Source organism: Epargyreus clarus, unplaced genomic scaffold, assembly GCF_041222505.1.
Source record: "Epargyreus clarus isolate Ecla_fem2 unplaced genomic scaffold, WU_Ecla_fem_2.2 ptg000012l, whole genome shotgun sequence".
Taxonomy (NCBI): Eukaryota; Metazoa; Arthropoda; class Insecta; order Lepidoptera; family Hesperiidae; genus Epargyreus; species Epargyreus clarus.
In genome coordinates, this window is record NW_027332220.1 from 10,322,820 (window position 1) to 10,348,290 (window position 25,471).

General features: G+C 36.9%; 1 protein-coding gene across 2 annotated transcripts in view; it reads left to right on the plus strand.

The window, feature by feature from the left end:
• Nucleotides 1-25,471, plus strand: part of LOC140746399 (uncharacterized protein CG3556) — a 115,894-nt gene that overhangs the window by 81,476 nt on the left and 8,947 nt on the right. For both annotated transcript variants that reach the window (XM_073078530.1, XM_073078529.1), the window contains 4 exons: nucleotides 20,400-20,469; nucleotides 21,909-22,108; nucleotides 22,492-22,589; nucleotides 23,928-24,175. In XM_073078530.1, coding sequence (XP_072934631.1) covers nucleotides 20,406-20,469; nucleotides 21,909-22,108; nucleotides 22,492-22,589; nucleotides 23,928-24,175 — 610 coding nt within the window. In that variant the 5' untranslated portion in view covers nucleotides 20,400-20,405. The remainder of the gene's footprint in view (nucleotides 1-20,399; nucleotides 20,470-21,908; nucleotides 22,109-22,491; nucleotides 22,590-23,927; nucleotides 24,176-25,471) is intronic.

Sequence of the window (25,471 nt, forward strand, 5' to 3'; positions counted from 1 at the left end):
TCATCATCATCAACTCAGTATTGTTTGCTGAGCACCGGTCTCCTATCAGATTGCGAAGGATTAGTCCATAGTCCACCGCGCTGGCCAAGTGCAAATTGGTAGACTCCACATTCCATGTTTTCCTTCACCGTCTAAGCAAGTGATCATTAATTTCTAACATGCACATAACTTTGAAAAATCCGAGGTTCGTGCCTGGGATTTGTATCTCAGACCACTCGATTAAGACGCCGAGTTTCTTAACCAGTAGGCTATAACTGCAAAAATCTTTTATTATCTGTACATAAAATACGTTGAATGTAATTCTACATCGGAGCAAATATAATTCAAGATTAGTCCCGGGGCGCGTTGCCAGACATTATTGCTACTTTATTACCATTAGTATTTACTGCTGGCACTGACGGTACACGTAAGTATGTGAGATTCTCTTGAGGCAAGAAGTAATCACAACGTATTAATATTTAATACGTAGATAATGAACTGGCTGATTGACAGACAAAATTGCTGGGTTTAGAAGCTTGAAATTTTGTACATGAGTCCCTTATTACTAGATAAGCTTTCATCATCATGATCATCAACCCATTACTGTCCCACTGCTGGGCACGGGTCTCCTCTCAGAATGAGAAGGATTAGGCCATAGTCCACCGCGCTGGCCAAGTGCGTATTGGTAGACTTCACATACTTTTAAGATTTTTTTTTTATAAATCTCAGATCAGCTTTGTAAAAAGGTAATTCAATCAAATTGAATTAAAACTCCTAATTATATTATTATGAAATAAAAACCTATAAAAGTAGTGTATGCCACTACCATAATTTAGAAGAATTCAACGTCACTCATATGTTGACATCTATCAAACATAGGTAACGGTGACCATAATATCCATTCGTGGTAGGTATAGTCCGCACCAAACTGCTAGTCCGCTCTGAAGTTGTTGCGAGCAGGTGTAGTCATACAATTTGCTATGGCGACGTGATTCATTTCTATATTCAGAGGGTCCCCAGGAGCCGACCACAGTACCCTTACCATGAGTTTTTACGTTTTGACAAATATGACTGTTTTGGTATTTGTTTACGTATTGGCCCATACGATTTCCTAGTTCTGACACAATCCGCTAGGGGCGCTGATTGGAAATTGTATGGCCAAATACGTAAACAAATACCAAAACAGTCATATTTGTCAAAACGTAAAAACTCATGGTAAGGGTACATGTAAGACTGAAATCTTATCTGAGTTGATTACAGATATCCATAGACAGCATTAGCTACGTAATTCAAATTCAAATTCAATTCATTTATTGCAGGATAAGGTGGTATCCTACGTGAAATACATAAGTTTTGTGCTCCTATCCTAACCCAAAGGGTACCTATGCAAATATGTCATAAGTGATTATATAAATTCTAATTAAAATGAAACTAAATTATTAAGATTAAAATAGGACAAAGTATACAATAATAACATTAAACGTACTACCAGGTAGACGGCATGATCGCTTATTTCTTCTACATTACATAAAAAATAATACTATAGCACTACCATGAGTTGGCATAGAATCGCCACTATAGAAATGGTAAATAGAAAACTATTGTCATTTTGCTAGTGAATAACATAACTACTATCGTTACGGTATTTCTTGACAACGTCTGTCAAACTAATGACTCATGGGACCGAATTTGTATGGCAATAGATCATAATGACATTCGCTAGCGATTTGATTTCGATAGGTTTTTTACGTATCGAGTTACGTCACTACGGATTTTAGTTCTACGAGTAACCACCAGAGGCGCTGTACAATTTTTCATACATTTATTTTACGCAGTCGCTAGCGAGTAATACTTTTGTAAACTCATGGTAGTGCTACTGAAAGGGTTCAGTTTTTACAGAACCCTTAAAACTTGAACGTTACAGAAACCGGATACTATCAAATATTTACTTATACATTAGCTGCTACGTCACACCGCCCTGAACACACATGAAACCGAGCGCCCCACATGACTGCATGTATTACGTATGCTCAGACTAAAAAAAGTAGAATAGGATATGTTTATTGTTGATTTCTTACGGTTTACTATTGTCCTTATAATATAATAGGCATTGGCCTTCCTAATGACCGTCGTAAGGAATACTTGGGTTATAATTATAGTACATAAGAATTCGGGATGACCTTTATTTAGAAATATTGAACGTAAGCGTGTCGTATATGCGAATATATTGGTTTTTCGGTGCCCAACTTATGTGGAGAGCCCTGGGCATGGGCCCCCAGCCTTTAGGGTTAAGAGGAAATAGAGCATACATTCAAACATCGTCAGTAATACGATCGAATCGATCGATATCGAAATTCGGCTGAGCCTTTTGAAAAGAAACTGAAATATTACCACGAAGTTCGGCTGAGAAAAAGAAAATTGAAAATATTAAAATTGAAATTTGAATTTCGGCCGTGTGTTAAGTGTATAATTATTTAAAATCAGTTCAATATCCCAACATTCACAATTTTAACGGCCTGTAGACACACATAAGTGCAACTTGTACTTGATTTCCACGTAGCGTTGTCTTTCCTTTTTTATCTGAGTACAAAGTTATATCTACAAGTACATAATTAGTACATTTGTAACTGTAACTAAACCTAAACAAATATACCGTTCTCTGTGACCTTTCAATTTACCTTTATACGAGTTGATTCTAACTTTTAGTTTTTTTTTTATAATCATATTTAATATTAGTAGAAAATGAATATGACCGGATGGCCAGTGCTTTCCATGTACATTTGTAAACAAACTTAAATAGCACTAGAGTCGACCACAGATGCGTTACTCTCCCTAGAGACTAAATCGGAACTCCTCGGATAAGTATGTCTTACGCAATGATACAATATGTATTAAAGGAGGTAAAATCATTGTTCTTATCAAACCACGCTCATCAAACCGGAAAACAGCGGTGAATAACTGGGCACAAAATTAGGCAGAAATAAATATGGCGGTGGTACCGCCGGAGTTGAACCACACAGGATTCTACCACAATGGTGATACACTGCTGTTATTAAACATAGATGTGGCGGTGATGCCTCCCAACCACAAAGGATTCTACCACCTCCTATTATACATTTACACCACCGAAGCCCGAAGTATTCAAATTTATCACATTCAAATGTGTTTATCGACACGTGTTGTGTATGTAAAGTGAGGCGCCGGTGTCGGTGCACTGTGCACATTTACATTTTACAGCCCTAGCAGACAGGCATTGGCGATTCGCGTTTAGGCGATTGTATCGATACTACATCATGTTTTAGCGATTGGCTGCAGTCGCGGTATCGTAACGCGTTTAAATGACTGAATTGAATCTGCATTTACAGCTCAGGCAGAGATGCTAGTTTAATAATAAAAATAATAATTTAATTGTTTATTAAGGCGCTGCGCAAACGGGGACACTTTTGTGTCTTGTGTCAGACACAAGCTACCGATGAATATTTGATTTCTATAGAATCAGTATGAAATCATTCAACTCCCTGCGCATACGTGTGTCCAGTTGCTTCCACTTAACACTATATTCATAACGATCAAGAAGTGTTCGGTGTCGGTAACTGGAAACTAAAAGTCGTCAGTTGAAGACACAAGCAACATTAACAAATTTCCTTACAATTACGGTTTCTTACAGCTACGGTTTCTAGTGGTGTCCCGTGTCGGTGACAGGACATCGGCAACTGTGTCCTGTGTCCGATTGCCGACACGGGACACAGTGAGCACGGTTGCTTGTGATGGTGTGCTGTGTCAGTAACAGAAAGTGTCCCCGTTTGCGCAGCGCCTTAAAGTAACAAAGACTTATTTATTTAATTACAATTAATTTTTTTAGGTACATTACAATTTTATATGTAGGAAACTGCAATGGCAAATAAATCTACAGTCTACTCTATTGCTTATCATCTTCATAAGTTTAAGCATCGGCGATTCGCGTTTTGGTGACTTGCGGCTTCGGTCAAGGTATCGAATGAACGTTTAGGCGATTTTTTTGTTTTTTTTTTTTATAATATAAGAGTAGCAGACGAACATGCAGTCCACCTGATGGTAAGTGGCTACTGCCGCCCATGGACATCTGTAATTAACCCCAGATAGGATTAGATATTCCTACCTAAGGTCGGCCACAGATGCGCCGCTACCCCTGAGGACTAAGCTGGAACGCCTCGGAAAAGGCTGTCTCCCTTACCACACCCTTCAAACCGGAACACAGCAGCGCTTAACACTGCTGTTATTAGGTAGAAATAGGTGTGGCGGTGGTGCCGCCGGAGTCGAACCACAAAGGGTTCTACCACCTTCAAAACCTTTACTAATGCTGAATTGCGTTTTTCGCATATAATTGTAGTATTTAGCTTCTAAAAACAAATGCGATCGGAGCTTAATAGTGTGAGGGATGTAATTTGATTGCTGCAGCAGTTAAATCGCCGATGCTAGGTTAAAATCTCTTTACTCACACGCACACATTCACCCGTATATAATACAAAGGTAATTCCATGACCATGACCATTTCAATCAAAATCAAAATATTTTATTGAAAGTACATCTGTATAAAGTACAGATAATAAAATAAATACTTAATATTATTTACAGTTTTTTTAAAGGTCAATAATCTACCACCAGTTCGGAACGTATTTCGTTGAAAGAAACTCCATAACACCCATCTTTCTTTTCATAGCATCGTTCCAAAAATCGAAACTGCCTGTCTGAGCATCAAACCCCAGACTCCCAGACCAAATTTCGTAATACATCGCTAACTACTAATAAATCTATCTCTTTACCTATACCTACATGACGTAAATGTTATTTCGTAGCCGGACGGTTCCCGTGGGAAATGTCTGCTGACCTTTCAGGCCAATTGGAACGCCATTTCGGAAGTTTTCCTGTATAAAGGTACTGGTTTTACCGAAAAAGAGCAATTGATGAAGCGTTTAAATTACAACACATAATACCTTGCCTTGCGCCTCTAGCAGTCAATGAAAACTACTAAGCGGCCAACGAAAACGACTAGGGACTCGGACGACCTTAGTCCACCACTGTTTAAATTGTATTGTAGTAGAGGGCGCCGCAAAATGTATTTTTCCCCACATAAAATTCAGGTCTTACACCGCCACTGGTTAAGGTATTTTGTGGTTTGCGGAAAAGTCGGCCTTATCACAACACTGTTAATAGCCACAATGTTCTAGTTTGTAGAGGAGACACTCTTTGGAAGGTGGTAGAACTGTTTGTGGTCCGACTCCAGCGACACCATCGCCACATTTATGTCTGCGTAATAATAGCAGAGCGCTGCTGTGTTCTGGGTTTAAAGAGATACATATTTATCCGAGGTTCCAAATTAGGTTTTAGGTGTATGCAACGCGTCTGTGGCCAACGTCAGGTAGGAATATATTATTCATTGGCATTGATTTATTGACCAATGGGCAACAGTCGCCACTTACTATGAGGTAGACATGCGTGCAAGCTCGTTTAAATATTAAAAAAATAGTAAAATCGTACTATTGCATGTAATGGCTTCGAAACCATCGCTTACCTGTCTTAGTCAAACAAGTTGTTAAGGTAGTCCGTGGGGAGAGAACCATACTGATTTGATATGCGTCAATACTACTCGTGGATTATTTTTCATGTACTCTATAAAGGGATGTCCTGCGTACTGATAACTGAGGGAACGGGGAAGGGCTGAATAGGGTTAGATAATCAGAAATGGACGCTCCCAAGGGACTGCAGAATAACTATAAATAATAGAGAATAATGTATCGGCGTTCCACTTGTCTCTCACAACGACTATTGTCTTTATAATAAGGATTCCACTTAAATTATTTTGTAGTTTGCAATGCTTCTTGAGGTTACAAAAAGGGTTGTTACCCTTACAGAAGATACAGAAGAGTTTTTTCATACGGTACGAGGGTTGTGAATAAAAGTGAATATTTATTTTTGGAAAACAACAGTCCAAGACAAAACAAGAAAAGTTGTTATAGCGCCCATAGTAATTCATACTCTGTGAAATGTTCATGTTCATGTGATTATGTATTATTGTTCTAGATAGAACCCTGTGACAAACGGACAGACGGTCAGACGTGCAAACAGCGAGCGCTGAATAATAGGGTGCCATTTTTAGCCAATGGGTACGGAACCATAAAACGAAAGCTTCGTTCTTTTTTCAAATTGGGCTACCCCATAACCAGTACAACAACTAACAACCCGTTACTATCCGTTTCAGGCATCACTGGCACAGCGCCATCTACATTCGGCACGCCACATTTGGTGCGCTATGTGTCGTTCTAACCGAATTTCTTCGAATTCACTTCACTATGCCATTGTTTCTCAAACTTCAAACAAATAATAAATTACATAAATTTATTCTTATACCCTTTTTCGTGGGTAATAAAAAAGGACCAAAAAGTAAAAGCTTCACGTATTCTTCACTATACAATTATATTACTTTTGTAAATACTAAGGTCAAAGTAAGTTTTAAGTTTATTATTTCACGTTGTTATTTAATTTTATGATTACACGAGCTTTTGCCCGCGGCTTCGCTCGCGTTACGAAGTAATATTTTCGTCCCCTATTTTATCCCCTTGGGGGTAGAATTGATCAAAATCCTTTCTTAGCGGATGCCTACGTCATAACATCTACCTGCATGCCAAATTTCAGCCCGATCCGTCCAGTGGTTTGGGCTGTGCGTTGATAGATCACTATGTCAGTCAGTCACCTTTTAGTTATATATATTTAAGATAAAATCCACACCTTAGTAAACGTATATTGTGTATAGATTGCATCCCTCTTTAACAGGTGGTTTTCGAAGGTGGTAGAACCCTTTGTGGTTCGACTCCGGCGGCACCACCGCCACACCTATTTCTGCATAATAACAGCAGTGTTAAGCGCTGCTGTGTTCCGTTTTGAAGGGTGTGGTAAGGGAGACATACTTTTCCGAGGCGTTCCAGCTTAGTCATCAGGGGTAGCGGCGCATTTGTGGACAACCTCAGGTAGGAATGTCTATTCCCATCTGGGGTTGACTACAGATGTCCGTGGGGGCAGTAGCCACTTACCATCAGGTGGACTGCATGCTCGTCTGCTACTCATATATTATAAAAAAAAAACAACAACGCGACCCTATAAGAGATCTTGAACCCTAGAGGGTCGCAAACCCTCTAAAAAAGGATAAAATGTAGTCTCAGAAAAAATAAGTATAAAGTTAAAAAACATTTTTTAAAAGAAAATGTATTTATATGACTTAATAACATTTTAATAACTTAATTATGCAAATAAATAAATAGTTTGAAAAATGATATTGGTAACATAATGTCGTGAATACTCGTATGTTGATATCATTACTAAGGGGGACATGCCTTGAACAGATTGAGAACCATTGTTTAACGGCAATACATTCAGACCATTTCTCGCAATATACCGTAAGTGTTTCCACATTCGATCGGCTATTTATTTATTTATTTATTTATTTATTTAAGGATCATACACAAAATTACAAAATACAACAGTTCTTACAGATCTAAGTCTTAAAGTTAGTCTTTTTGTAATTTTAGTTACGTATGAACACAACATGCGTAGCAATTAAAGGTGCATTAACAAGAATCTTACTAAAAAATAGGAAATTGATGTTTATAGATAATAAATATATATAAATGTTATGCATTATTAAATGGAAATACGTACTATAACAATGAGTATATGGCATGAATAACATATATAATAAATATGATGTTTATGATGGCGATGCACTTATGATATACATATATATAATTGTGATTTAAAAAAAAAAAAATAAAATAAAAAAATGTTAGTGTTTGTACATAGTATAAATATTATGATATTACTTTACATACGTGCTTAGATTTTATAATAATTTGGGTTCAAAACCCTATAGATTTTATTTTTAAACACTGCAAGTTTATCGTGAAAGATGTCTAAGGTGTCGTCCTTGCTTAAAAACTCTTGTAGCAATTTACACAGTCTAGGAATGAGAGAATTACGTCCTAAGTTAGTTTTGTATATTCTATGGGTAAGTATAGGTCTTGGATACCGTGGTAAATTATTTGGAACAGCGAGTGAGAAGTGATGTAGTAGGTTAGAATTGTCGAGGATGCTATTTAATTGCTTAAACAAAAATGTCAGGTCATGCATTTTGCGTCTGTCCGACAGCATCATAAGATTAAAATTTTGGAGACGATTGCTGTACGGTTCTCGTTTATTTGATCCGTGGAAATAGAAAGAAGTAAAGCGCCTTTGTATAGACTCAATGCGGTCCTTATGAATTTGGTAGGTAGGGTTCCAAATAACAGAGCAGTATTCGAGTTTACTTCTAACGAGAGTAGTAAATAGTAGCTTTCTGGTGTTTATGTTCTTAAATTCCTTGGAGTTCCTGAATAAGAAGCCTAACATACTTCGAGCAGATTTACATATGTTTTCGACATGATTGATAAAATTTAATTTGGAGTCAAATGTTACGCCTAAATCACGTATAGTCTGTTGTTGTTGGAGTTTAACACCATTTATTTGGTATGCCATATCAAATGATTTAAGTTTTCTAGTGAATTTAATAAATGAGCACTTATCAGGATTAAGGAGCATTCCATTGTTACTGCACCAGTCCGATAATCTATTAACGTCGTCTTGGAGAGCTTTGGCATCCTTTTCAGATTTTATTTGTTTTGCGATCTTAAGGTCATCAGCAAATATAAAGTACTTAGAGTTACGCATGCAGTTAGTAACGTCATTGAGAAAAATGTTGAAAAGGAGGGGTCCTAGAATAGATCCCTGTGGGACTCCTGATGTAGCATAGTACGGCGATGACATGTAGCCCTTAACTACCACCTGTGATGATCTACTCTCTAGGTAAGAGGATAGCCATGACAGCAACGATCCTCCAAATCCAAAATTTGAAAGCTTCTTTATAAGTAGTGAGTGATTGACCTTATCAAATGCTTTAGAAAAGTCTGTATATACAGTATCAACCTGAATGCCCGAGTCGACGGAACTAGAGACGAACGTAAAGAAGTTAGCTAGGTTAGTCACAGTAGATCTGGAAACCATGAAACCATGTTGTTCCTCTGATATAGCTTGTTGCACGTGTCGGAGGAAAAGAGGGTGTAAAAGGGATTCAAACATTTTAGGCAAAATGGATATTATTGAGATAGGCCGATAATTGGATATATTATTACAGCCACCTTTTTTATAAATTGGTACAATTCTTGCTCTCTTCCATAAATCTGGAAAGATTCCGGCTTGAAGGGATTTGTTGTAAATGATGCAAACTGGTAATGAGAGAGGCTCGGCACATTTGGCTATGAATACCGCAGGTAAGTTATCTGGACCAGCGCCTTTCCGTGTGTCAAGTCTTTTTAGTTTTTTAAAGACTTCAAACTGTGTAAAATGTACTGTGCACAGAGAGCCACGTCCAATTGACTGGATTGTATCCTTATAGGGTGGACAGTGCGTATCGAAGACCGAAGAAAAATGTTTCGCGAATAAATTGCATATACTCTCTCCATCCGTAGCCACCTGACCTTCGAGAGACATATTCGATGGATAAGAGTTAGAAGATTTTTTCAGATTTTTAAGATGCGTCCAGAAATATTTAGGGTTTTTAGATATATTTGTCTCTATAATTTGGATGTAGTTCTTATAGCTTTTTTTTTATTAGTTTATCACAATAATCACGGAGCGATTCGAACTTCAGGCGATCAAGAGGGTTTTTATGAAATTTATATTTTAGTCTGTATTTATTTTTGTAATGTAATGATGAAATAAGTTTTTTACCAAACCAAATAGGATACTTGCTGCTTTTATACGAAGTTTTAGGAACATATTTTTTTATGATTACGTTCAACTTGTTATAAAATATAGCTAACATGAGGTTGACGTCCTCACAGTCAAGTAAGAGATCTAACCATGGTGTTTTATTAAGTTCGTTTATTATATTATTGTAATCTGCCTTATAAAAATTTAATCGAGAATCTAATCTTTCGGTAATTACCTTCTTTAAGTTACATGTTAAAGTTATATCTAACGGAGGATGGTGTTTATCTACGATACATATAGGATTTAAATTTTGTGTGACAGTCAGTTCATTCGAGTTTGATAATATTAGGTCCAGCATTCTTAGGTTAATGTTAGTTACTGAGTTGTACTGTTGAAGATTGTTTTCCTCAATAAAATCAATAAACATAGAATCGGCATAGAATAGGCTATCGGTTACTTATGATAAGGGCACTTTAATGCACATAAAATGTATGAAATATGAAACCACTAGGTTAGTTCCCTTATCGACATGTATATCGACATTTTCTGTATGTTTGAAAGATCGATACGTATGTCGATTTTTTTTTAAGTATGTATGAAAGGATGAGATGCCACTGTCACATCTATTTTTAGCGTGGACTAGTATTACGTTTTGGTGGTGGTTGACCTAAATATAAGGGACTCTCTTAGCCCTTGGAATGGGTACGCATCTGTCATTGAATACTTTTTTGAGGCATTCCAGCTTAGTCATTCATTTGTGTTTGACCTCGGGTAGGAATCTTATCCGTTGATTACATGTCCATGGGCAACAGTAGCCACTTACCATCAGATGGACATGCTCGTCTGCTAATCTAATTACATAAATATGGAACGCCCTGCCCGTGCACATAAGAAAAGCTCCAAGCAAAGCAATATTTAAAAAACTTGTCCGAGAGTATCTGAGCTCCTCATCTGAAAGATAAAGCATTTTTTATCTCTTTTCTCTTCACCTATAATATATATGTATATATATATTTATATATATATATATATATATATATATTTATAATATTTTATTATTATATTTTAGATATATGTGTGTATTTATATATTTGGATATGTATTTATATACGAGTATGTTGTAAGTATTACAATATTTATGTATTTTGACACCTGCCGCAAATTCTCTCCACTCACCAAGGGTTGACTGGTGGAGAATGCCATCAGGCATTAAGTTTGCCCTGTTGTACCTTAACCGTGTGTTTGTGTTACAATAAATATATAAATAAAATAAATAATAAAATATTTGATATGAAGTTGGTTACGTCTAACTGTAGTCTATGGGCGTCCATTCCATTAAATGGAATGCTAACTCGCGTTTGTTATATTTAAAAATGTATAAAGTACTTTCACATTACCAAAATAAAATATAAATTTAATTTTAAAACTATCTGTAATTGTTTTTCGAAATATGTCTGTAAGGGTTCAACTCAGGTTAACTCAGGCACTTTCAAATAGTTTGCATTTTAATTTGGAAAATGCAAAATCGAAATACTTTGCATAATTACATTGCTTAACAAAGATACATAATTATAATACAAAAACACATCCAGTAGACTTTTGAGCGTATATATGCATGTATTTTTTTTTTATAATATAGAAGTAGCAGACGAGCATGCAGTCCACCTGATGGTAAGTGGCTACCGTCCATGGACATCTGTAATCGACCCCAGATAGGATTAGATATTCCTAGGGTCGGACACAGATGCGCCGCTACCCCTGAGGATTAGCTGGAACGCCTCGGAAAAATATGTCTCCCTTACCACACCCTTCAAACCAGAACACAGCAGCGCTTTCAGCGCTTAAAACTGCTGTTATTAGGCAGAAATAGGTGTGGCGTTGGTGCCGCCGGAGTCGAACCACAAAGGGTTCTACCACCTTCAAACTTTTTATAAGCACTCGCTTTATTCAATTGTAGTAATAAATAGTTATCACAAATATTTTTATTACATTCAAATGATTCCCTATAGACCAGGGGTTCCCAATCTTTTGTAACCCGCGGCGCAGTTACAAGTTTAATGTTCTTTCACGGCGCCCTGTGCCCTGTCCTAGCTAACTATTTGAAGAAGACAGTCGAAAGAAATAGGTAAGTACAATAATAGTGGTTACCTTAGGTTGATCGAAACGAATTTAAAACACCACAATATGAAATTGTACAATACGTTATTATAAAATAATTTAAACGGAAAACAACAAGAAAGACTTGAGGATAACAAAAATAAAATACGATATGTATATTTTTTTTATAATATAGGAGTAGCAGACGAGCATGCAGTCCAACTGATGGTAAGTGGCTACTGCCGCCCATGGACATCTGTAATCAATCCCAGACAGGATTAGATATTCCTGTCTGAGGTCGGCCACAGATGCGCCGCTACCCCTGAGGACTAAGCTGGAACGCCTCGGAAAAGTATGTCTCCCTTACTACACCCTTCAAACCGGAACACAGCAGCGCCTAACATTGCTGTTATTAGGTAGAAATAGGTGTGGCGGTGGTGCCGCCGGAGTCGAACCACAATGGGTTCTACCACCTTCAATTTATTCAGTCAAATCAATGTGAAGGGTGAGCTAAGTGATCTCCCAGTTTTTCAAAGCGGGGAATATGACTTGACACTGCTACTCTAATTTCTTTCTCCACATTGATCCTTAGCGATATTTGTTCTTTATCACAGCTACATCTGAAAACCCAGCTTCACATAGATATGATGTTGCAAACGGAATGAAATTTTTTAATGCTTTGGAATTTTGGATGTTAAATTTGGATATTCATTTTGAATCGATGACCAAAATGCCAATATCTGTGGTGTCCAATGATTAGAGGATCGACTCACGGCGCCCCTCTTTACTTTCTACGGCGCACCAGGGCGCCGCGACGCACACTTTGGGAACCCCTGCTATAGACGATAGTGACACAATAACTCTACTGTGTAATAACTTTTCGAATAACTTTCTATTCCAAGAAAATACACGTCGCTAAGCACATTTGCATATGTAGAAGCGCAAATGTGAATCCTCGGGGCGTCGTATATTGTACCGCGATATGATACGAGCAAGAAAAGAGCTAAAATTGAATAAAGTTTAGCATTTTTATAAAAATATATCTTGGAAGGAGGAAAGTGAAATTGCAGCTTATGTAGCGTTTGGTGTTGAATACTGTCGAGGAATCGATAATTTAAAATGTATCTAATAAGATATGATATAAATAATCTTTTAAGTTACGAGTATCTTAAGAGTTCAGAATGTAATACACGACTGTCTGTATCTAAAATAAAATAAAGAGATAAGTATATATTTTGAGGATTTTTCCTGTTATGCTCACGCCCCAACGCGGATCTCACACATGCAAGTGTATTTATTAGCTGAAGTCACTTAGGGACACGCGTGCGTGTGGCATGCATGACAGGAAAAGTGGTTTTCATAGGGACCAGATCCGCACGCGGATGTAAACCCGCGTGACAGGAAAGATCCTACTTAATGTCAATAAATCCTAAAAATATTTAAAATGTTTAATACGTATTTATCTTTCAATAGTCTCAATAATTGGCAGTCATTACGTTTCTCTATTCTGAATTCTTTCCACCTCGTCTGGTATTTTTTATTGAAATGTATATATGTAGTGTAGTCAAACAACATTTAAAACAACAAACTACAAGAGGGACTGATTAACTTTTATTATTAGTAATTACTAATTGTCTACCAAGGATCCAATTTTGAAAACTTTATACTAGATTTATAACACGTCGATGTTTGCAAGGCAAAACTTTAGATAGGTTGATTATTAATAACGGACGTGTAACAGTAACGAAATAATAATCGCTTCGTTTCAAGCTGATGAGAAACACCTTTCCATTTAGGATAGCAGACGGAAAATTAACTCGTGAACGCCGTAGTAACATTAAATTATAATGTTAATCTTTGTTTTTTAATTAAGGAAAGTTAATAACTCATTATAATAAATAATGTTCGCAAACAAACTACGCGTTAAATTAACGGTTTTAAATATAATTGTGTTAAATATTATTCACACAAACTGTGTAATTATTTAATTCTTCTTATGACAATTACACACTTTTGTCGAAATTGTTCTCAATTAATTAATAATCTCTTTCCTAAATTAATTTTAGAATGTTGTAAAATGTTTTTTTCGTGCTGTTCGGGATCGAGAAATTAATATTTTTCAGAAGCTCTTCTATGCATTAAATCTAAAATTATTGACTAAAATTCATCAATTATTTTGTAAATCCAACGCAGAGACGTAATTGAGAAATTAAATTTCTAAAATTGATTTGATCCTCATCACAATTTATATGTGGACGAAAACCTACCTTAATCTTAATTTGAGGACGAACTTATCGTAGTCGATCTGTTTTGTTAATTCATTACCGTCCCCCTGCTGTGCACATCTCCTTTCAATGTAAGAGGAATTGAAACTATAGTCAACTGGCCAAATTCTAATAGACAGACTTGACAACTTTACTATTTTTAAATAATATAGAAGTAGCAGGCAAACATGCAATCGACCTGATATAATATAATATGTATATAATATAATAATAATAATAAATAATTAAAATAAGTCGAATAATAATAATATTGTATAAAAATTGCACGCCCTTAGGGTATACACAGAGGAACTACAATTGTATACACCATCATTTTATGCACCTGTTGTTTTAGCAATAAATTACTGATTACTGATTACTGATATTAAGTAGCTATAACCGCTATTTAGCTACTATTTACAAGCAAACTAAACGTTGGCTAACGAAATAATCGCCGTGCGTTTCATGGGCGGGCGGGCGGACACCTCCAATTAGGGCAGCAGACGGAAAATTGCCTCGCGTCGCACCTGCCGCGCCGACGCCTTTGATGTGACGCTTATAGCTCCGTTATTATTAACAGGTATTAATTCATGCTCCCCTGGTGTTTGTATAATTAACGCTTAAACGCTTATACTTTAGCACCATGAGCTTGGGTGCAATGACATACAAGTACATTTAGACCCTGTGGATATAGATGTGTGTTCTGTGAAACAAGTGCGAGTCGACTCGCACATTCTGGACCAATTGTCAACTTTTGTTATTTATTTATTTATTCGGCAATTCAACATCGTTACACTTTTTGATAATAATAGATTTTTTTTTTTATGTATGACAGTATGACCATCGATTTCGGTGCTCATATTGGGCATGCTGTTTACGCCGCTATCAATCGAAATGTATTGAGCGCCGATTTCAGGACTATGTACTAAACCAACATTTATTTGAATTATTTTTTACTTTGTAGTGACATGGAAGTCGGTTTTATTTTTTTGTTATATTTTTTTTTTACTTTTTGTTGTCGTAGCAGCTCATAGAGGTCTGTATAGCAGCTACGTACGTGCATTGTGAACATTTTTGTACGGTACGGTTCGATAGAAGAACTTCAAAAGGCCGAGAAATATCGGTTCCTTATATGAGCTCTCCTTTGTTTTTTTTTTATATTTTAGTATTTGTTTTCGTTACGGCCGCAGTAAAAAATAAAGTATCTATATATTGCGGTTAAGAAAAATAGCCGTATAAGAGACGAACACACAATGGATTAGTAATTTAATGAATTAGGCTTAGATTCTCTCTCGATACGGAGCCTTAAAAATCTATGTATAATGATTTTTCTTGATGTACCTAATCGTCGGAGATATTTCAGGCTAATTTTACCCTGACTTTGAAAGATGAGTTTCTGTTGAATATAGAGATTAAAGATGAATTTTCGTAAAATAGGGCCAGATTACAGCACCAAGAACAATCAAGCAAATGTAACGAAAATCGATTCACTAAGAATTCCCTAACGGTTCGAGCTCGTTCAGCAAATGAGGCGTGAATACACGGAAACACGAAAACATCTTAGATTTATCCCGTCGGTTGGTAGGCTCGGTAATCATTAATCACGGCACATCACACAGGAATCGTTAATGTAATGTGGTTGTGAAGGCACTAAAGCCACGCCTATTTTTTCTTTTTTGGTGATGGGGAAGAGAGACTTTGACACATGTGGGATACTAAGACCATCTCGGACGACGTACTCAGCACTACGTAGACGCTTCTGGGGTCTTCCTCGGAACGCTACCGGATTTCTGAATCACGCGGTGTCCTATTCAAGTGCTACCTTTGTGTCGTCCAAAATTGTATAATTTTTATTTTGTGTTCTACATTTGGGTACAATAAAGAATATATTATTACTAGTTGCCCCGGTAAACGTTGTGTTGCCAATTCGCCCTATAAATAAAAAAATGTTAAGGGTGAACAACCTTTATCACTTAGGGATATGAAAAATAGATAATGGCCGATTCTCGGACCTACTGAATATGCATATAAAATTTGGTGAAAATCGGTGAAGCCTTGTTCGGAGGAGTACGGTAACTAACATTGTGACACGAGAATTTTATACCTTATACCTTGGAGAGTTTTATGTTCATTCCTTCTTCTTTCGTGTGCTTACGTTACCAAACATATCTCTGCCCAATGTTGCTTACTGGGCGGCTCAAGCTCGCATTCTTGCCACCCGTAACCCGGAGGCTCTCTTTGAGGCACCTCTTATCAAAAGCAGGGAATATTAGCTCTATTCTAGTCCCGATGACAGGAACCACATAAGTTAATACTGCAAACGATTCGAAATCATAAAAACATATTTTGAAACTTTCTCCATGGTGTTCTAAAAAACAAAAAAAATATGCTTCAATGTTATGCTTCAATATTATGCTTCAAATAATGTTCAGCAAATCTTCCCTTTTTTGGCCTGATCTTTAAGAAATGAGGCTTGAATCCACGTAACATGTAAGATTTATTCCTCGATCGCTGTAAGGTCTCGGCAGTCATCAATCACGTCACATCGAACACGGATCGTTGCGCGGACAGATAGATTGTCTTACAAACATTCACAAACACTGTCGGTCTGCGAAACTGGAGATTTTGTTACTTATGTTTATTAAGGCATTTATTAAATATCTTCGTAGTTTGATGCTGGCCTCAGCGTCACCTCTATTTCTGTCTTACAACAGTGTTAAAAACTGCTTCGTTCTGGTTTGGTGTCGTAAAGTAAGCATAAGGATTTTGAACTTAGTCCTCACATTTAGGCTAGATACACATCACAATATACACGTTACCAACTTCAGGTAGGACCTTTGTCCTATCTTTTTTTTATAATATGAGGAGTTATAGTATTTTAGGAGTATCAGACAAGCATGCAGTCCACCTGATGGTAAGTAGCTACTGCCGCCCATGGACATCTGTAATCAACGCCAGATAGGATTAGATATTTCTACCTGAGGCCGGCCACAGAGTTACCCCTGAGGACTAAGCTGGAACGCCTCGGAAAAGTCTGTCTCCCTTACCACACCCTTCAAACCGGAACACAGCAGCGCCTAATACTGCTGTTAGTTATATATTAGGTAGAAATAGGTGTGGCGGTGGTGCCGCCGGAGTCGAACCACAAAGAGTTCTACCACCTTCAAGGACCTAACCTCTATCTGGAGTTGATTTATGTTTCCATGGACAGTAGTCGTCACATCCCATAAAGTGAAATGCATACACGTTTGCTACAATAATTAAAAGAAAAATAAGCATGTTTCTTTTGTTGGTATCCGTAAATATATAAATAAGATAGTGCTACCCGCAGTACGTTGACACCACTACACCTATTTATCTAAACTACTATGTTTTGTGATAAAGCTGAATATTTGCTACTATGAGATAATACCTTATTATACAGATGTAGAGACAGCGTAAGTCTCAATGCAGGTAAAGAGACGGTGGCGTCGCAATCAAACTACAAAGTTATACTCTTAGAAAGTTCTTCTTGCTTACACTCCCTTGGGGTACACAAGTTACGAATATGACAGCATCTTCAATGTCCGTACTTTTAACAAATTTTATTTTTGAAATTTTTGAAAACTGTAGCCTCACTTTTGACTTTACTCTTACAGAATCTTAAATATTTTAAAGTAATTAAACTTAGTCCTGAATTCATACTTAAGTACTTTTTTTATTTTAAAACGCATCTTAACACCAACTTTCTTCACCTTCTCTTCTATTGCCGGTAGTAAACAAACCAATAATCAGATCATATGAACATTAATTACACAAGTTTGTAGCCTCCAAGCGATTTCTTAGTAATTATGCAAATGTCTGGAGACTAAATAAGTTTTAGCGCTCAAACTTCGATTCTTCGTCCCAGCACGCCCGTTATCTTCCATTTAATCTAGATTTAATTATAACTTTATACTTTCCTATCTTACTCATTGCTCTTTTGGCGAAAATTGCTAAAAGAAATTAAGTACATATTTTCCATTAAGTTTTTTTATTCTTTTTAAGTCATACTTTTATTAAAAAAATTTTGAAAACCTGGAGAGTTTTTTTTAAACGTGGGATGTAGTATTCGAAAATGTAACACATACTTAAGAAGTTACACTTCTCTGGTATAATTAATACATTATTTTTATTATAACAAATTTTAACTGAACGAACGATCAATAGACGAAATTAAATACATAAATAAATTATGCATTACATTCCATTTAACATCCATTACTTTGTCTTTTTATACATTTATCTCTAATCTTGGGTATAGCTGAGATTTTTGTAGAGAATAAACAGCTACTTTTTATTGTACACCCATAAATCTTGTTACGAATCCGTATATAAATCTTATTTTGATCTCGTATAAAAAATAATTCTAACAGATAATACGTAGCAACCCCAGAGACTTATCCAAAAGAGACATTTTTATTAAATTGCTAAAAATATAGATTTATCAAATATGTATGTGTAATCTTAAAAAAGGAAAGTGGTTATCTATTCATCGTGTGTATGTATTTAAGTCATCAATAATATATTTTAAATAATATTTTTTTATTAATTTATAAAATACGTTAACAAATTATTTTTGAGTTTGCTTACGTACGTACTTTGATTTAAAAATACTGAGTCTAAATCTAAGTTTACGCATTATTTTCAAAATCGTCCGTTCCGTGGCCGCACGTGTAAACATGAAATGATGTTCGCGTGAATACATATTTAGTAGGCACATTTGCGTGGGAAAAAAGCGCTGAACACACATAACACCTAACCTCCATAATTTCGTACTATAGGACAGGATTGACGACCTCCATATTATTGTCGGCCATTCATAACAAAGTTGAGTGCTTGAAAACGAGTTATATGGTCGTATGGGTTGCGAACCGTGTCGAATGGGGACGTTACGTTCTTTGGTCGGAGGATATATCCTAGGAAAAAGAATTTAAAATAAAGAATATGAATTATTTAAAGAATAGTAATATGAATTTAATTTAAAGGTGGTAGAACCCTTTGTGTTCAACTCCGGCCACATCACCGCCACACCTACTTCTGCATATTAATAGTAGTGTTAAGCGCTGCTGTGTTCTGGTTTGAAGTGTGGGAAGGGAGACATCCTTTTCCGAAGCGTTCCAGCTTAGTCCTCAGGAGTAGGGGTGCAACTGTGGTCGACCTCAGGTAGAAATATCTAATCCTATCTGGGTTTGATTGCATATGTCCATGGGCTTAACACTGCTGTTATTAGGTGTGGCGGAGTCGACCCATAAAGGGTTCCAAATACCGAATATCCCAAAAACTACTCATAAAGGGTGGTAAGCCTAGTTCACACCCGTGTTTACTTAAGTTATTCGCCAGACGGACTTTTATGACTTAATCCTTACTTTAGATGGGAAAGGGTTTGCAAATATAAAGATTTTATTTTTCTCCCCAACTAGGGTCAGATCCTAGGTTAGGGAGAAAATAAAATCCTAGAGGGATTGCGAATAAAAGAAACTTAATATAAGTAAGGTTCTATTTACGAGAAAATGCTCACAATCTTTGAAGGTATTTGTCTACTTAAATAATATGTCTATGAATTCACGGAATCTTCTATTTGTCTACTTAAACAAGTTATCTATGGATTCAGGTTTTTTTTTTTGTAAAGTAGAGATTTTTACTATCTACTGTTGTAACTAATTTCTATTAAGGAAACTCAAAAGTTAGGAATTTAAATAATATACCCAATAATCCATAATTATAGAATAGGTTCTATCTGAAGTCCAATTACGGTTGCGATGCCTCTCCCAAAGACTAAAATAGTCACCAGAGATGTAAGTGTCAGCCGGCATCCCTTGAAGGTGGTAGATCCCTTTGCGGTTCGACTCCGGCGGCACCACCGCCATACCTATTATATTATACCTATTTCTGCCTCATAATAGCAATGTTAAACGCTGCTGTGTTCTGGTTTGGAGGGTGTGGTGAGGGAGACATACTTTGCCGAGGCGTTCCAGCTTAGCCCAGGAGTAGCCGCGCATCTGTGGCCGACCTCAGGTAGGAATATCTAATTCTATCAGGAGTTGATTACAGATGTCCATGAGCGGCAGTAACCATTTACCATCATAAGGTGGACTGCATGCTCGTCTGCTACTCCTATATTATAAAAAAACACACCCTTCCATCGAAAAGCAAGAACGACTTCACACTAAAATTAGGTGTGGTTTTGGTACGTCCCTGCGCGAACCACACTGGTACTATCTTTCAGAGATCAATACAATAAATTTGTCTTTATTGTTTCAGATCGTCATGATGTTTCGTCATCTGTCAGCATTTTGCGCTCTGCTCATCTTAGCCGTTCACGGCCAAACTGGTAAATATGATGAAATCACACCCACACACACCTGTATTCCATTTTTTTTTTATATATATATATATATATATTTCTTATGTGCGTGTGTATGTCACTGAACTCCTCCTAAACGACTGGACTGATTTTGATGAAATTTGTTGTGTGTGTTCAAGGGGACTTGAGAATGGTTTAGATTCACAATTTAGTCCACGAGAAAAGGTTTTTTTAATTAATTTTTAATTCGTAAGTAGTTATAGAATCGGAAACTATGAATTTGATCAAGTGATGATCTTAAGCAAAGTTGTTGTCCAAGAGCCCACGGGGGTTTGGGAGTTGGTAAGACCAATTTTCGACAGATGGCACCACTGTCATTCCAATTTTCTTTAAAATGCCGCGGGCACCACTAGTTTACTATATTTACATTTAAAGCAGGCCCAAGCGCTTGAAACCTACTTACTTATTAATACCATCTTAATTGAGCCGTTTTCTCAGAGTAATCATAAAATATAGAATGCGCCTCATCGAAAACGAACAGTAGGCACAAGTAAGAACATCACTGTACTTTATAGGATCCATAGTCATAAAAGTTAAAGTTAGCTAATCTCATTGTTTTCAATAGTATATATTGTAAGTATGTCGAAACGTTCTATTAAAATTAATAGTAGGTATATTACATTTCACAACTAAGCTAGTTATACAGCTATAGCACATCTAACTACGATCGAGTCTGCGAAGGTATTAGCGGCATGGGCGCACTCTATTCTAATTATTACTCTGAGGTCGTTATTTAATCCTCAAGGGTAGTTAAGTAATGCATATGTTATTCTAAATTGGGTGTTGATTACATAGTCATGATAGCTCCGTTTTTGCAAATTTCGACCGTATCAGGGTTGAAATATCGGGGCATTCGTCACTCATTTTAGAATTGTTGAAAATTTTGTTGACCGGTGTAGGAAAACATCGTGAGAAAACCTACATGAAACCCTACCGAAAAGTTTTCGATGAACCAATAGATTAATACATGCTTAGCCAACGTGGTATATGTACTTAGTCCTGTTTATTCGTAACCTTTGCTCAACAGTGCTCAACAAAAACCGTCTACTATTTACTACAGCAAAAAGTAATTCCTTCTCATTTGAAAATACTTTTTACCGTGTTTTTTACTCAGTGGGACAGTTATGTGTGTATACATAATACATAACTAGCGACTGTTACTATTTTACAATACACGACAGTTTTACTATTTTACAATATAATCTAGAATGGTCATGTCCATTTGCCAACTTAAGGTTGTCAAACATCTGTTGTTTTTGTTTTTCTTTTGATTTATGTTATTTTTTATCTCTTTCTGTTATTCCATGTATGTTGCAATAATCAGAATAAAATGTTTCTTTCTTTCTGTTTTTCTAAATACACAACCATCGACTACTAGCACGTCGTTAACTAAGCTTCAATTACAGAAACGGAGCCGCCCACGACGCTGATCACCAAGGCGACCACGACCACGTCGGCGCCGACCACGATCGCGGAGGGCCAGTGGGAGACGGAGACCCTGAATGAAGGCCAGGCTATCCAGAAAGCGCTCCAGTACCTCCTGGCGCACCGCCAGCCTGACTGGGGCTGGGGTAACGACACCCATCATGTCATGCTTACCATGCAGGTAACTAATGTAGTATTTTGTGTTTCACATGTTGAAGTTAGAACCCTCTGTGGCTCGGCTTTGACGTCACCGCCATACCTATTTCAATTAGCAGTAATAAGCATTGCCGTGTTTTGGTTTGAAGGGTGCGGTAAGGGAGATTTGTATATCAGAAACATAGAGGTTATATTATACAAAAGGCATTCCAGATTAGTCATCAAGGGTCCCAGGGCAAGTGTGGGTGTTCAAGTAGAAATCTAACCCTCTCTGGAGTACAGATGTTCATGGCAGTAGCCACTTTAGGTAGACTGCATGCTCGTGAGTGACTGTATATTATAAAAATAAATAAAAGTATTGACATATTTACAACAGTAACAGATAACAATGTATTTTTTTTGTTTTAGCTGGCTAATAACACCGGCAAGGAGATAGAGCAGCAAGGACTGGAGATGCAGTTGTCGGCAAAGCAGATGGAGATAGAGATCCTACTCATGATGTCCAAGTAAGAGATAGAACGTATAAACAAATAGATGATCAATAAGTGGTAGGGGGCAATGATAATTTATAGTCCGATTCATAATTAGGTGTCCAAAATGTAAACAAAGGTGTTGACCTATCAAGAAAATATGTGTCAAATGGCAGTTTCTTATTTTTGACAATATTAAATTAAGACATCGATAATAAAATAATAATCTAAATAAATTAAAATCAATTCACATTTTCCAATATTTGTATTAACTCAATTTCATTTCATACAGTAATAATAATAAAAAACAAGATTTATGAGAAATAATTAAATTGTGATAATGGTCACACAATCGGCATCCAAAACATTTTTTGTGCCGCCATTTTTAAGTTTTGTAGTTGATATTATTGATTTTCGCGATCGTGATCGAACTCGAATTTTTTCTAGTTTTCATAGCGCGTTTTTTTAAATTGTGTGCAGTTATTAAGTTTTTGCAATACCTGTCATCGAATTTTGACAATGACATTTCTTTGTTTACATTTTGGACACCTAATTATGAATCAGACTATAGTGGTTAACATTCTGCTTCGATCAGGGTTCGAGTCCGAGGGGCTCGATTCCGAAACCAACGCATGCAACTCTGATTTTCAAAATTATATCATCGTCAACCCGTTCGACGTCAACGACGGATGATTTCACAGTATGAAGTAAAGATTAGGCCGTAGTCTACCGTGCTGGCCTATTTCCAATAGATGATGATGATGATGACATAACTTTGAGGTCTTATTTTTTTAATCTCTCTTAATTATACAGGTTTTCTTACGATATTTACCCATCGCCGTTTAAGGAAGTGATAACTGATTTCTACTATGCCATGTTTCGACCACTACGCTATCACTGTTATATTCAAATCACTGCAGAATTTTCCAAAAAAATCTTCGTCTTACCTTATACTCCTATATTTTACTTTTTATATTTAAACAACAATAAATATGTATATTACAGTAATTAATCCAGTCTTGATAAACAATTCAGAATTTAATTAAGGGACCCCAGTCGTAAAAGGTATGCGTACTTAAGTTGAATATTATAATCATTATTTTAGGTTTCAAGCAATAATATGGAACGCAATCAAAGTAGTTATGAAATATCGAATGTAATTAAATGAAAATATAGAAACACTTGCATATTTACACTCCTAGTTACTTCCAAACGATAATATTTAAACAAAAAACACAACCGACATTTTAAAAAGTAACTAAACTAAACTAAACATAGTTTCTAGAAGTCTAAAATAAGCTCATATTGATCATCATAGGCGACAGAATACGTATCACTTGTTACTTTTTATGAAACAATAATAAAACCCCACAGGCACCACGAGTCCCCACCACCGCTGAGCAGACTGGCAGCTTACACGCTGGCTCTGGGCGCGCTGTGCAAGGACCCTCGCTCATTCCACGGCCGAGACCTGGTGGCGGCGCTGCTGCACCGGGAGCCGCCCCACGACCTGGAGTTCGCGTACGCAACCCTCGCTGCGTGCTCCTCCGCTGCCCATGTCCGCCGTCGGCATATCCGCCGTCTTCTGGACATTGCCAACGCCGCTGCTGATCATAGCCTCGGTAAGTAATAAGTAACAAGGGTAGGGGTACCTCTAGCGGCGTAAAGGGGGGCGGAAGGGGCGGTCTACCCCGGGCCTCCGATCCTGGGGAACTCTTAATACAGTTGCTAAAAAAGGTCGTCGGAACCAGACAATCTATAAAATGTGTATCTGTCAGCGATAAAAAAAGGTCACCGAATCACAGGCGAATAATTCTATGACAGATTTGTAATTTTGTAAAATCAAATCAACTTTGTAGACTGGTAGACGACCTTAGTCTGCCAATGCCAACGCTTGGTACTTCATTTTAAAAATAAAATCTGCCCTTTTTTGTTAGGATTACTCTAAGTACCTGGTCCTGGTGCCAAATACTAGTAGAAGCGGTCCTTTATATTATTGTCATTAACTTATTATTAATTATTTACAATAAGTTTTGATTTTTTTTTATAATAAAGGAGTAGCAGACGAGCATGCAGTCCACCTGATGGTAAGTGGCTACTGCCGCCCATCTGTAATCAACCCCAGATAGGATTAGATATTCCCACCTGAGGTTGGCCATAGATGCGCCGCTACCCCTGAGGACTAAGCTGGAACGCCTCGGAAAAGTCTGTCTCCCTTACCACACCATTACATGAATTTAGTCTACTGAGCTATTTCTATTCTAAATATGTGTGTTTGTCTGTTCTGTGTGTGTCACCGTACAGAAAAACACCTTGGGGCTGTGATAAAAAAAATATCACGAATACAATATCAAATGTCAAATGGATTCCTTGGATTCAAACTCTGGATTTTCAACGAAAAACTAAACGTCGAACCACTAGGATATCACTACTTTTCCGTCAGTTAATTACTTACCTCTAATTAGGACACAAACCCGAAAGCAGAGCGAATAACAAACAGTTCCGCGAACACGTCTTTCATGAAAACAGTCGCGGATTGAGGGCTGTAATTACTTTATGCAATTAAACTTGTTAATGCAATTTCAGGTTAGGATATGTTGGTAAAAGATACGGTTTATCTTTTGGATGTAATTAATCTAATGGAGTTGGAACGTAATTAAGTAATAAAAGTTTTGTGTTTGAATTAAATGAAAATGTAATTTGATTGAATATATCAATTGTAGTAGTATTACGCCAAACTGCTAGTTCGATCTGAATATAGAAACAAATCGCGTCAAATAGCAAATGGTAGATATTAGCGGGACGAAGACAGCAAAAAACCCCTCCAGGCAACCGTCCGCTGTCCGCTCTCGCCCACGGGTACATAGCTGAGGTAGTACGCCCTTACGTTGCTACGGAATATATGATTGTAGTTGTGC